The sequence below is a fragment of the Catharus ustulatus genome, chromosome 21 (genome assembly GCF_009819885.2).
Source record: "Catharus ustulatus isolate bCatUst1 chromosome 21, bCatUst1.pri.v2, whole genome shotgun sequence".
Classification (NCBI taxonomy): Eukaryota; Metazoa; Chordata; class Aves; order Passeriformes; family Turdidae; genus Catharus; species Catharus ustulatus.
The window spans coordinates 2,906,281-2,920,407 of NC_046241.1; the positions used below are offsets into that span (position 1 = coordinate 2,906,281).

A 14,127-nucleotide genomic window follows, 5' to 3' on the forward strand; every position below is an offset into this window, starting at 1 on the left:
GGGTGGTCCCTGTGACCCTTACCTGTGACAAAAACTTCCTTCACAGGGTCGCTTTCCATGTCCCCTCGACGAGAGATGAGCGTCACCTCGTACTCTGTGTGCGGCCTCAGGTTGCCAATGGAGTATTGGTTCTCATCTTCAGAGAGGTCAATGGTTGTCCTGTCCCCTGGAATGTCCTTGGGGCCATAGGTGAGCTCCACGCCCTCAACTTCAGCCAAGGGCTTGGACCATGTGATGAGAGCCGTGGTGTCGGTGACGTCTTTGACATCCACCTGGCTGGGGGCATCCAGCTCTGTCACCAAGCAAAAGAGAGGGGAAAAGGGGCTTTAAAAACAAATCTTGCCGTGAAAAGCACCCATATTCTTATGCCTTTAATTGGTGATTCAGAACCAAGTTAAAATTGGTGTCCTCGTTTACGCTCCTCTTTTGGTTCCTATAGTTTAGACACCAAATGGAATCAATCCATCAAAGCAAATCCATGAAAACTCCTTCAAACCAGAAGCTGCCAAAAGAAAGACAAGCAAGAACCCTAAAAACTTCCCTACCTTCACACACTCTTCGTGCAAATATCACCAGGATGAAACAAATTCTAGTAAAAAATTCCAGTTCCTGCTAAAGTACATCTTGAAAAAGGAATAAAAGTGCATACTGCCTGCTCCCTTCTAGCTGCACATGAATTCCTTTCTGCTTCAAACAGATGATGTGGAGAGGAATTATTTTTTTCTCATGTATTCATTAGTAACTCCACTGTTTCCTTCCCCCATCTCCCAATTAACTCACAGTGTAGAACTTGACTTTCTGCTGTTTAAAAACCCCCAAACAGCACATGTTCTGTTGGTGCCCAACCAAAACCAGACCAAATACAGGTTGTGCTTACTTGTGGTGATGACTTTGGACAGCCCTGGTCCTCTGGTGTTGTTCTTCACTATATGGAGGGACACGTTGTACTGCTGCCCAGGTGCCAGACCTGGCTGCGTGTAGGATGTCTCTGGCCTTTTCAAGCTGCTGGTTATGTCACCATTATCATCCTTTTTCTGGAACACATGGGACAATCAGTGAGTACAAACATAAAATTCCAGAATTTTTCACTCTATACATGAAACTGCTTCCTCACCATATTATGGAAGACCAGCTCCCAGCCATCAAAAGAAAAGTTCAGAGGGTCCCACTCCACCTGCACGGATGTTTCCCGAACAGATTTGAATTTCAGACCTTCTGGAGCAGGCAGATCTGTGGCAGAAGAAAGGGATATTCTCACATAAGCAGCAAATTCCCATAAATAGGGCACTGGGATGGGACATCTTTCACCTCTGGAAATATCTGCCAGGTGGGGATCTGCAGCTGAGGTGGTTAAACTCTCATGGTTTAACTCTCAGATCCAGTTACTGTGCTTTGGAGAGACTCCTGGGCTGGTTTAGAAGTCACCTTAGAATAAAATGAAGTTTACCCTCGAAATCTCTTTTTTGTGCCCTCTTGAAAGAAGACTGGTGTTGACTTTGGAAGTCAGGAGAGCTGAATCCTGCCCAGTTCTCCAGAAATGAGCTCAGTGACAGAAGTCAAAGACCATCTTTTGATATTGGGATGTTTAGATATGACAGCAATGTGCACAAAACAAAAAGGAAGATGAACAACAGAAGGACAGACAGGCAGACAAAAGGTAAGATGTAGTGAAATACAGCAAAGATGCAAAACAAATATAACCTCCATTTCAGCCAAAATGGTTTGAATTCAAGTGCTTTCATATTGCTCTTTTACATGCTGCTACATTTTTTCTTTTTTCTCAGGAAGAATTGCCAAATTTTTAAAAAATTAACGTTATAATAAAGAAATGTACATTATAATAAAGAAATGTGCATTATAATAAAGAAATGTGCATTTTAGTAAAGAAGCCAAGGTTCTTAATTCACAAAGACCCCATATTGGGAGACATTGAGAGCATTGAGAGACAGTTCTTCCAACACAGTCCCTGGTATTGCAAAAAAGTAGAAAATGGAAGTGCAAAAGGCTGTTTTCTCCAGGTCAACATTTGAATTGAAAGTAGAAAATACAAAAGAAATAATATCCCAAAAAAGGAATGTCAATCAATATGTCTGAACCAAAAATAGAAAATGCAGAATAAATACTCCCAAAATAGGGATGCAATTCAACACATACAAAGTGAGAACAGAAAATACAAAATAAGCAACACCCCAAAAAAGGGATGCAAATGGAGAAGACAAAAGGATGAATACAGGGAATATTAAACTCACACGTGGCTACCCTGGCGCTGACTGGAATACTCTTCTTGTTTTTAAGGATGGCAAAGACACGGATGAAGTACTCCACGCCCGGCTCCAGCTCGTGGATGGTGGCAGCTGTGTGGTTCCCTGGCACAGTGAACTGCATGTCCAAGCCCCCACTGCTGGTGGGGACGTAGGTGATGAGGTACTCGTTGACGAGGTTCTCGTGCTTCCACTCCAGATTGACGGTTTTATCCGTCACGTTGGTCACAGTCAGCTCAGTTGGAGGGGACACTGGGAATGGGGGAGGAAAAAAAGCCAAACCAAAGTTATAAGGAGTTCTCAAGGCTCAGGAAATAATGACTTGCCCAGTTTCACATTTTCCCAGGAGCAGTTCCTACGGCTCGTCTTAGGGAATGGGGAAGGCATGTCCCACAAATTAACTGCTGAGGAAAGGAATGCTCAGCTGATGGAGACTACAGACATTTCCAGAAGCCATGGGCCAATTTCTGCTCTCACACTTGCACACAACCTCTGGCTGACTGTGTTCCAGCTGCTCCTCTTATGGCTGCAGCACAAGACTGCTATAGCCAGGTCCCAAGGGATTCAGATGTTTAATTCAACTGCCAGCAGCACGTGATTGTAGAGCTAGAAGTCCTGGGATTTGCACAGATTTTCCAAAGTAAAATAAAACATTATTGTTTGAGTAAATACTTGCAATAGATCTGCCTGTGCGAGATCACAAAGTGGGGCTTAGGCACCATCCAGAAGGAGGAGATGAAAGATGGGAATTTCTTTTAAAGGGTATTCATTGTCTTTTATGGTGTTCCCAACCCCAAAGTACTCTTTGATTACCAAAATTTAGTTTCACGATTTCTCCCCTGGGATCTACTAAAGAAAACGACCTCATTTATGGTGTATTGCCTGTGATTATCAGGCTGCCAAAATTTTCTATCAATTTCCACAGAGTCAGTGGTCCTGGGAAACCAGGCATGTGACTTTATAGCTAAGTTTCCACTCCAGCTGATCCCACGATTTTCCTCTAAGCTTCTGTGAGATCTAATATACACATATCCATATGTATATTTATATATGAATAAATACACATGTGTAGTAAGAAGACTTTGGAACATTTCCATTTTCTCCTTAGCTAGAACAGCTTCTTTCAGCTTTATTTTTTCTAGCATCAAGACAAGCTGAAGGGTCATGGTGACAAATCCCAGCCAGTGCTGGCTACAGCAATAGTGACATTGTGGTGGGAGCAAAAATGGAGGTAACAAAGGCACTGCAACATCATCAGCAGCCTGTTGTCTTGGTGGCCACCAGAAACTGCTACACTAACTAGCCCTGATATTTCAGATTGCCGAGAGCTACTCCCTATTTGGACTGTGTTGGAAAAGCAGCAACAGGGCCCAGCTCTATGGAGAAGCTCCCCAGGGTGTCCCTGGCTGCTGGATGGCCCAAGGGGAAGCAGTTCAGAGGGACGCTGCACCTACCATCGGAGCAGTCATCCCCGATGTAGCCATCCTCGCAGACGCAGCGCCCGTCCACGCAGCGCCCCGCGTTGTTGCAGTTGTTGGGGCAGGAGCGTTCCCGGCAGTCCTCACCCACGAAGCCCTCGTGGCACACGCAGCGCCCGTCGATGCAGCGCCCACGCCCGTGGCAGTCGTTGGGGCAGGCCAGCTCGCCACAGTCATCCCCAGTGAAGCCGTTGTCACACTGGCAGCGCCCTTCCACGCAGCGCCCGCGGTTGTGGCAGTCGTTGGGACACCGCAGCTCCCCGCAGTCCTCGCCCGTGTACCCCTCGTCACACACACACTGCCCATTGACACACAGCCCGCGGTTGTGGCAGTCATTGGGACAGCGCAGCTGGCCACAGTCCTCCCCAATGAAGCCCTCGTGGCACTCGCACCGCCCGTTGACACACAGCCCGCGGTTGTGGCAGTCGTTGGGACACCGCAGCTCCCCGCAGTCCTCCCCGATGAACCCCTCATGGCACACACACTGCCCGTTCTCGCAGCGCCCGCGGTCGTGGCAGTCATTGGGACACCGCAGCTCCGCGCAGTCCTCGCCCAGGTACCCCTCGTGGCACACGCAGCGCCCGCCCACGCAGCGCCCGCGGTTGTGGCAGTCGTTGGGGCACCTCCTGTCGCTGCAGTCGTCGCCCACAAAGCCCTCGTGGCACACGCACAGCCCGTTCTCGCAGCGCCCGTTGCCGTGGCAGTCGTTGGGGCAGGTGGGCTCCCCGCAGTCCTCGCCGGTGAAGCCCTCCTCGCAGAAGCACGTGCCGTTCACGCAGCGCCCACGGTCGAAGCAGTCGTTGGGGCAGATGAGCTCGCTGCAGTCCTCGCCGGTGTAGCCCTCGTCGCACACGCACTCGCTGTCCACGCAGCGCCCGCGGCCGTGGCAGTTGTGCGGGCACAGGGGCACGCTGCAGTCGTCACCCACAAAGCCCTCGTTGCACAGGCACTGCCCGCCCACGCAGCGCCCGTGGGCGCCGCAGCCCTGGGCGCAGAGCTCCTGGCTGCAGTCCGGGCCCGTGTAGCCCTCGAAGCACACGCACAGCCCGTCCACGCACTTGCCCTGGTCGTTGCAGTCGGAGGGACACGAGGCCTGGCTGCAGTTGGGGCCCTTCCAGCCGGGCTCGCAGACGCAGCCGCAGATCTCGATGCTGTAGTTGCCATGCCCGCTGCAGTAGGGTGTGGTGTCCAGGCGACCTGTGCCAACGATCCCAAAAACTTGTTACTTCCGTGGCACTAGGATGCCTTAGGCCAGCGTGGCACATATGACTCAAAAGGGCTCTGATTTTCCTAGATGCCTACAGGACATCACTTTGGAAAGTTTTTAAATTACAATCTCTCTTTGTTTCTTGTGCTAATTTTGCCATGAAAGCTTTAATTCACTCTAATGCCAGGGAAGAGTCCCTGCCAATGACTTGGTCATTGAGTATGCTGGATTCCTCTTCCCTTCTTGAAATCCTCACCCACTGACTGAGTAGCTTTCCTAGACTGCTTCATTAGGGCATGCACCATGGAACATCATTCATCCACTCACCCCAGAGCATAAAGTCAGGCAGCACATTGCGAGGCTGCTCTGAGCTCAGAAAGACACATCGCTCCAAACAAGACTTTTGTTCCTTCTCTTGTATGACCATCCCCTTCCCTCAATTTAAAAATCAACTGACAATTTAAAAATCAGACAGACGCATTTTCCCCTCTTCTATAAGTATTTGTGCTTGTCTGTTGCCTTATGTCCTGCAGTATTTTTATTGGTCTCTGCTAAAGAAAACTTGGAAGTGAAAATGGTTACATTGGCAGCTTCCTCAAGGGGACAAAAAGTGGAGCCAAGAGCTTGGACTGTGTGAGTTTTAATCTTAACTCCGACACAGATTATCACCGTGCCCAAGTGATGTCCATGCTCAATGCCACAGCGGTGAAGTGTCCCAGGCTAACTCCTGACCCACAGATCCATAAAGCCATGGAACTGTGAATGAATGTACCCTGCACACTGGCCAAACACATTCCCAGTTTTGATTAGGTTTCAAATTTAACAGGTTGACTTGTGCTCATTCTTGAAAGAGATTGGAGTATCACTCTAAACAACATCTACAGCCAGCACAAGAATTTCCCCCAAGAGCAGCTCCCCAGCCTGCCTTACCTTCTACTGCCTGGGAATTAGGACAGCATCCAGCCCCGCTGGCACACTGCTCCCGCAGGGAGGAGACCAGCCCCTCCAGCTCCTCTAGTCTGCTCAGCAGATCCTTAATGTCTGGGGCAGCTGCACAGCCACAAGCCCGGCGGGGAATGTTAATCCTGTGAGTGAAGACAATCTGGTTCCCCTCATTCACCGTGTGCTCCTCGTAATTCTTGACGGGCTCAATTTCTGCCTTCAGGTCAGCGTCGCCGCTCGCTGTGTCCAGGTCCACGGAGCAGAGGGAGCCAACGGGCAGCTTGATGTTGTAGACATGATTGAAAACCACAGGCTGGTTATCCTCTGGCAAGGTCACGTTCAGCCCAGTCTCCCTCTTCTGCCGGATCATTCTCTTGATGAGTCCCCCAGTGACGTGCTGGGACAGCAAAGTGAGGATGGCACAGGCCAAGACCCGGCTGGGGAGTCCCATTGTGGTGCCTGGTTCCTTTTTGAGGCTGAGAGAGTCTTAGGTCTGCTTGGTCTTTGTAATCTGCAGCAGAAATTGGAGAGCCAGGCCAAAGCAAGCTGGAGATCCTTTTCTTTCCTGGTGTGTTTGTTCCCTAAAAGGAGAAAGAACAATGTAAAGGATTAACAGAGCTACACCACCCAACAAAGGTGTGACACTGTTTGTGTGCTGCATCCTCAGAGAGCAGACCATCACACTTCACCCAAGCTGCTGAGATTGCTCTGATGTATAATAACAGTGGTTTTCCAGGATCTCAGTCTGATTCTGAAGGAAATGTCACCAGACATGAAGAAAGCTGCTGTTATTTCCAGGTTAGGGCAAATACAGTGGGTTGTAGAACCCACTCAAGCAGAAGACTAGGACAAAGATGCCTGCTGAGTCTCAGCTCAACTGAAAATAGAGGTAGATAAAATAAATATGTGTTCTTTTATGATTTAACCAATGTTAAATTCTGTATTTCCTCCACCCCTCTACTGCTTGAAGGCTGCTGAAGTTGGACTGTGTAAGAAACTCAAGACAATGTCAAAAGCTGCATCAACACCACCAAGCTCATTCTGTCCCTTTCCTTTATGTTTTAAATTACCCCAAGATTGCTGTGGAGTCTGAACTCCAGATTGTAGCTCCATAGTAAGTTCCATTATCTGATGATTTATCAAGAGCATGAAGATAAATGGAGCTCCCTGCAGGTGGAAGGTTCTGGTGTCAGTGCTTGTATCACAGGGATATTTTAGTATAAAAGTAGTGAGACACCAGAGAAGAGGAGACTCCAACAACAGAGACAGCAATAAAATTACATTTGTAGAAATGCCTTTTTAGCAGCCAGTATCCCTTTCCACCAGGCAGCATTTCCCACTGCCTGATCTTTCCTCAGCTATAGCACAGTAACTCGTGTACAGTTACAAGCACCTGGCTGGGCTCTAGAGCTCCTGCTGAAATTCATTCTTTTCAATTAGCGCCAATATTTCCTCTTCCTCCTCAGTCTGTGCATGTTCCTTTTCAATGGAGTGAGCCAGGGGAGTGGAAAGACATCCACTGACTTCCATGCAGGATCAGCCCCTCAGCACGTAGAGCGAGGAGCCAAAGCAGTAATGGACTGCCTGAACAAGCACACCTAATAAATGTCATCTCAGCATTTGTTTTCCTTCCCACTCCCTGAAGAGCTTGGTTTAATGGATAGATCAGTGACTGTGCTTTCAGTGGTTGCAAACTATGAAATGCCACTAATGGAGGAAACAGCAATTTATTCTCTAAAATCATAGTTTTGATGCTAATTTATTTGTCAGATGAGAGACCAGCCTCTTCCACCCTTCTGATTCCCCCAAAGTGGAGGGATTGTTTTTCCCATGCTATCCCAGCTGCTTTTGTGAGGGAATGACAATAACACATCAGACACTTCACTGAAGTTCCGTGGGTTTGTAGGGAATGTTGAGCTCACAAAGGGCAAACTTCACCCCTTTTTACTGTGGAATAAATCAGAAGTAAACAAGCAGCAGAGAAGGCTTTTTCCTTGTTACGGAAAACCATTCAGCTTTAAGGCATTTCTAACACTTACCCCATTTGCTCAAATATTTCTGCAAGCCCTGCCTGCACCAGAAGAGATCACAAGGTTGTTAATAAAGAATAACAGAGACAGACATGGGCCAGGTCTCATTTCTGACTCAATCCCTAAACTGAGCTGCCAGTTCATGAAACGTGTTCAAGACTGTATTTGAAGTGGGATTTTAGTCTTGAGCACTCCCACTTGGGCTTTGCAAAGTGCTTCCCATGCAATTCCCTGTGCTGCTATGCACTTTTTGCCCCAGGACAAGGTCATACAGCTAAAACTGGTCCCTAACCCTCAAGTAAAGGGACAGGCTGCTTGACAGATGGATCACCAATGGAAAAAGGAACAAACTGGAGGCAGCTCTGCATCTCATTCTCACTGAATTTTAGAGAAAGTTGAGCATCCATTTCCTTATGGCTTCTGTAAATCCCAACCTACAGGAATATTGCCTTGCCCAAACCAAGGAAATTGCACTTTTTCTGCTGGCCAGTATGAATTGACAAAACATTTAATCATGGTACAAACTGTGATTCCTTTAATATGCCTGGAAAATGAAAAATCTGCTCTGGCAAGAGCCACTGTCACCTCACTGCTGGTGAAAGGCACATGAACACCAGGACTCTGAGTGGACACTTGCTGCATTAGAGGCAGCCAAACCTCTCAGCACAGATGATATTGAAGAATTAAAGTGTATTGGCTGACACCCTTTTGAAGTTTCTGGAGAAACATCGTGGTGGTCTCAGAGCAGCATTCCATGCCTGCTGTGTCACCCCAGTGCTCTGACACCTCGTGTGATGTCTGAGCTAATCCACCCCCATCAGGTGCTCCCCATCCCATCTGCCAGGGGCCCAGCACGATTAGCTGAGCTCCACTCCTGGATCTGACATCCACAAAACAAGACACCTTCCTCCAGTTCTTTATACACTAGCCATGCTCTTGGCTGGGAGAACAAAGGGGATATCCTTCTCTGCAGCCCCAGTTCCTCAAACAATCCAAACAACAGCTCTGGCCTCGCTCGACCACCCGGGAGCAGGAGGGAAATGAAGCCACAGCCCCTGCCAGGCTCTGCTGTCCCTTCATTTCCCTCATCCATCCTTCAGAACAGCTCCTCTAGATTGTATTTTAAACCTGCCTCTTGAAGAAATCCTCTTGATATTTTCTTTGCAGACAAGAGCTGCTGGATTATTTAGGGGCACCTAGAAGTCTTGCAGCAAAGGTTGGTAAAAAATAACCCTTCCCAGCATGAGTTGGGTCTGTAAGAGGAGCTGGGAGATGTCTGACATCTCTCAGGTTCTTTGAGAGGTTTGTATGACCCAGAGTGTGTCCATTTTTACAAATATTTTGTCTAATAGGGAACACCTCTCATCCTAATGAGCAGTGCCCGCAGGTCATCCTGCCACCCTGAGTACAAAAACCCTGGACATGATGGTGTGGATGATCTGCACAAGGTTCTGCTTGCCATGCAGGAAAATAAATCTAGAGCTCGTGTTCTCCCCATCTGGTCACGGGCACGTTCCCACCCTCCTTGGGCAAGAGTTATCTCCTGCTCTCCTGCTCCCTGAGGCACAACCTCAATATAAATGATAAGAAAAGGTGTTGTGGTCTCTCACAAAACTTAAAAAAAAAACAACTTAAAAAATAGAGATCATTAATTGAGAAGTAAATCATAGCATCTCTGCAGTACCTCCTGGGGCCAAAGGAGATTCAGGTAAGAAGAGAATTTTCTTATATGAACATTAACTTTAAAAGTTAGATTTTAACCAAAAAGCAGAAAAAGGGCTATTTCTAGGAAACATTCCTTAAAAACCTGATCACTGCCTGGTGATACACTTAATAATATGTGGTGGAGGATGGACTGTGAATAGCACAAAGGGAAGCAATAATTTTCATTACTACTGCAGCCCTTTCATCTGAAGATCTGAAAGCACGTCACAGTCTGGCTGTCAAAAGCTGAAAAAATGTTATTAAAAAGGGTTATTTCTTTGTTTAGACATCCCCCCCTTCCCCTCGCCCTCCTGGCATCAGAACTTTTTTAGGACTTTTCCATTTAATTAGAAATTTGTTTTTTAATAGGAAATTTTCAATCAATCTTGAAAAAAAACCCCAGGAATCCTGACTCCTGGGGAATACTAAGCAAAGGTAATGCATGAATATTTCCTTTCCCCAAAGCCATATTTGCTGGAAAGCAGCAGGTGTGAGAAACTAAATTAATGTCTGCATACTTTAAAGTCCTGGTGTAGCACTCCAGTCTCTCCTGAACGTTCAGGAGTGGCAGAGTTGTGGCATGATTTGTGGGTATGTGGAATGATAAATATGCAGATGAGAGCCCTGTGCAATTTTAATCAAAACAGATTGCAGCAAAGAAGGAATGGAGGTGTTAAAAACTATCTCAGCTGTCCTTCCTAACGAAGGCAGAAGGCTGATTAGATTTGCCCAGACATCCTCTACATGTCATGACTTGGAAATTAGACATAAAAATGGCAGGGAAAAAAAGAGAGGGAAAAACTGGAATTCCTGTCAGAGCAGACACTTCCAACATTACAGCAGGAGGGGATCAAATATTGTCAGCACCATATTGGAAACAAGCACATCTTGTTAAAATCTGGGTAAAATAGCAGCAGGCTGGATTCTGACAGGGAGGAAGACTCAGCTGGAGAAGAGCCAGAGCCCTCTCCAGGGAACACAACAAGGAGCATTTTGAGGTTTGTAGATTGCTAACCCCAAAAGAGTTTCCTGTGATCTGTTGGCTGCAGGAATTTCACGTTTCCAGAGTTCCCACCAAGGCACAATCCGTGTGTTGCCTGGATCAGGGATACAGGGAGTGCCCAGCAGGGCAGTGGAGGCACTGCCAGCACATTATCCCTGTCCCCTCTGCTCAACCTCTGCCACAGAGACAGAGGAGCCACAGCAGGGATTTACCTGAGCTGCCCCAATCCCTCCCTGCAGACGTGGGGAACTGGGGCAGTGCTGCTCCACAGGGCTCAGAAACTGAGACCATCTGCCAGAGGGCATTTTCACAAGGCAGAGCCTCCAAAGATGCAGCCTCTCCAAGGCTGAGTGCTGGGCTGGTTTTGCCAAGGGCATTTGACTCTCCAGGTTGAGAATCTCCTGCAGCAGAAGTGCATTAACTCTGAAATGTTCTCACTCCAAAGGACTGGGGATCCCTGGGAGTTTTGACATGTCAGGCCAAAACATCATCTTTCACTGCTGTTTCCACACCTTCATAACTACAGAAAATAATTTTCTTTCTATTCCCAATTCCAACAGGGAGAAGGAATCAGCAGGGATACTCAGTGTAGGTCAAACTACATTAAATCACAGTGGAGAGCAGAAATTCATAACAGTCCTAAGCCATCAGCCCTGAATCTTTTCAGCAGAAATGATCAAAGCCAAATTGTCACCTTTTTTTTTTTCTTTTTTTTTTCCCTCTTCTTTATTTACATTATATCCATTCTAAGGAGAGGAATTTTAAGGCAGCCGAATTTAGAGTAATTCAGAAAATGCACTGTGCTCCCCAAGGCTCCCAGAGCACTTGTGTGCAAAGAAATGTGGGAATTGTTTCAACCTCACTTAGACCCCACAGATATGAGCAGGCTCTGAGGGTGTGAAACTCCAAAGGGAAATTTGCATAATTCAGGAATTTTCTTAGAAGTCCTAAATTGGCTGCACAAAGAGGTGAAAAGAGGGTCAGAACTTTCCAGGGGGACAGAAGGAAGCTGATTGCCTTTTTCTCAATGGTTCTAACAGATAAAGTGCAGAGGGATCAGCAGGAATCCATCCAGGTTCCAGGTTGAGGACTTACCTTTAATTTATAGTCAAACAACTTCATTTCTACCTCCATGGCCAGGTCATGCAGAATAAACATCCTGCAAATGCTCTATGTTTTTCTAGATAAGAAATCCCACATCTGGAAAACCCCCATAAAATTTTGGATCCAGGCTCAGTGACCTCCCTTTAATAAATAGCAAAATATGAAAGCACTGAGTAAAAAGCCTTTGCCATCCCACCTATGCCAGATTTTCAGACTGAAACTCTTCCTGGAAATGACAAAGGGAGATAAGCATTAATGATCTGGCTGTCTGTGGGAATGCAACGGGAGTGAAAAAGAGGGGAAAAGCAAGAAGGCATCCTCTGGAAAAAACTTTATGGAGAAAGGGGCAGAGAGGAAACAACTGGGAAGGAAGATTTAAGAGTTGTTTAACTAGAGGAGTTGAAGTGAAGGGGATACAAGTGACATCAATCCACTTTTTCTGTCACAGCAGGGATTCAGTGGTGTCCACAGCCCCACAAGAGGAGCTCATGGCATCCACATGTGCTGGGGAAGGCACAGAGCCTCTTCTCTGAAAGCTCTTGTAATTATAATGGATAAACAAAGCACACTCCTCCACTTTAAATACGGAATCTGGGGCATGGAGAGGCTGACACTGAGACTCCCAAGCCTCTGCCTTTTTGCTGAGGTATTTCACCCACTGCAAGCCACAGGAGCTGATCCAGCTCTGCTGAGTCCCACCACGGTGGTTCAAACACCAGAAGGCATTTATAGCTCTTGAAGCACATGAAAGCACATTTTCCTCTGGATGTGCCTGCCTTTGTGACTCAAATCCTTCTCCTTTCAGGGCAGAGCACAGTTTGTGTTTGATGTGGGTGAGCAGCCACAGCTCAGGGCTCTGGATGCCCCTGAGCCACCTGTGTCCCATCTGGAGCTGGCACTGCTCATCCCAGAGCAGGGGAGCTGTGGGGCTGAGGGCACACACAGTCAGGAATGCTCTGAGGGCAGGGATGGGAACTGCCCTGCAGTTAATTCAGGATTGATTCCTGAGCTGTCACACAGCAGAGTTTTCCACAATGCATCCATCCTCCATTGCCCACACCACTGGAATTAACCATAAAAACAAGGGGAATTTTAGATTATCTTAAATCCTATGAGAGGTCCTGTGGTCACATTTTTACCTCAGACTCTTTCAAAGAACTGCAGTTAAAACAATTCATGGGTGCTTTTTGCCCTGTGCAGCCCCTGCATAAGCCAGAACTCTTCAGTTCAGTTTTCACCTTTAGCTTCTAGATGATGTTCCTGCTTTGGGGAAGTTCTAGGGTCTCTGCTTCACAGATCCTGCTGTACACATTCTGAAATAAAATGGCTTGGAAGTGTTTTAGCCTCCACCCATTCTACCTTGGCTGGAAAGCAGCACTGACAGGGCTTTGCCAGGGCTGTTTTGGAAGGAATTTTAATTAATTGCTTTGTGTACACTTTAGAATTTAGCAAAGGCTCATATTTCAAAGCCATCAGCATGACAGTGCCACAAAGGGGAAGGAGAAATAATCCACTGAAGCCAACATCCATAAAAATGTGAAAGAGCTCTGGTAAATTCTGAATGATAAGCATAAAAGGAGACCCATGAGAGACTAAATCTTCTGTTGTACGGTGACTATTTTGAGGTAAATTAGCATGATTATTCCATTAGAAACTGCTTTTGTTTCAGAAGTTTTGTTCCCTTAGCCATGGAAAATCTCTCCAGGTCTATCCTTGTTCAGGATCTCAGAGAGAGAACAGAATTTTCCAAACTAAACAAAGAGTTTGGCTCTTTTTCAAAGCAGAGTAAAAATTCAGGGATCGGAGGTGGTCTTGTTCCAGTATCAGTGACACCTTTGATCAATGAAATATTGAATATATTGAGCAAATCTCATGAATTACATGAAAAATTAAATCAGCTAGCAGAGATACAGCTGGGAGAAAGTGACTGCTGAAAACATGGAATAATTAAACAGAGGTGAAAAGCAGATTATGTGACGAGGTGCCTGCAATAACAAGGTGTGAACTCAGTAACCAAGAGGTGCCTTCCAGTTTCTGGGTCCTGCAGACTGCTGATTTACATTTCTTAGGAATTACCTGGCTGATGATGAGAAAAGCAAAGAAATCCTGCCTGAACATACCATTGCTATTGCTGTTCCATCAGGACAAAAGAGCAGGAGCTCAGGGGAGAGCCAGGAATGTGGGAATGGCACTGAGCTGGCACTGGGAGAGCTGAGATCAGCCCTCAGTTCTGCCATTTCAGCCCAGGCACTTCTCACCCTGATTCCTAAGAAGTCTAAACAAAGTACAAACAACTAAACTTCCTAATTATATGTTTCCAACTGCTCTAGAAAGGTTCTTCAGTTTTCTCTCAAGAAAAGGCTTCTCAGATTTTCTGCATAAACTCAATGCTCTTCAT

At 46.7% G+C, this 14,127-nt stretch overlaps 1 protein-coding gene across 3 annotated transcripts in view; it reads right to left on the reverse strand.

Moving 5' to 3' along the window:
• The window catches only part of TNC (tenascin C), a 72,106-nt gene that overhangs the window by 42,628 nt on the left and 15,351 nt on the right, over positions 1–14,127 (reverse strand). For all 3 annotated transcript variants that reach the window (XM_033077807.1, XM_033077808.2, XM_033077809.1), the window contains exons 2-7: positions 5,877–6,469; positions 3,716–4,936; positions 2,250–2,513; positions 1,115–1,230; positions 878–1,034; positions 23–292 (exon numbers count right to left, since the gene is read on the reverse strand). In XM_033077807.1, coding sequence (XP_032933698.1) covers positions 23–292; positions 878–1,034; positions 1,115–1,230; positions 2,250–2,513; positions 3,716–4,936; positions 5,877–6,339 — 2,491 coding nt within the window. In that variant the 5' untranslated portion in view covers positions 6,340–6,469. The remainder of the gene's footprint in view (positions 1–22; positions 293–877; positions 1,035–1,114; positions 1,231–2,249; positions 2,514–3,715; positions 4,937–5,876; positions 6,470–14,127) is intronic.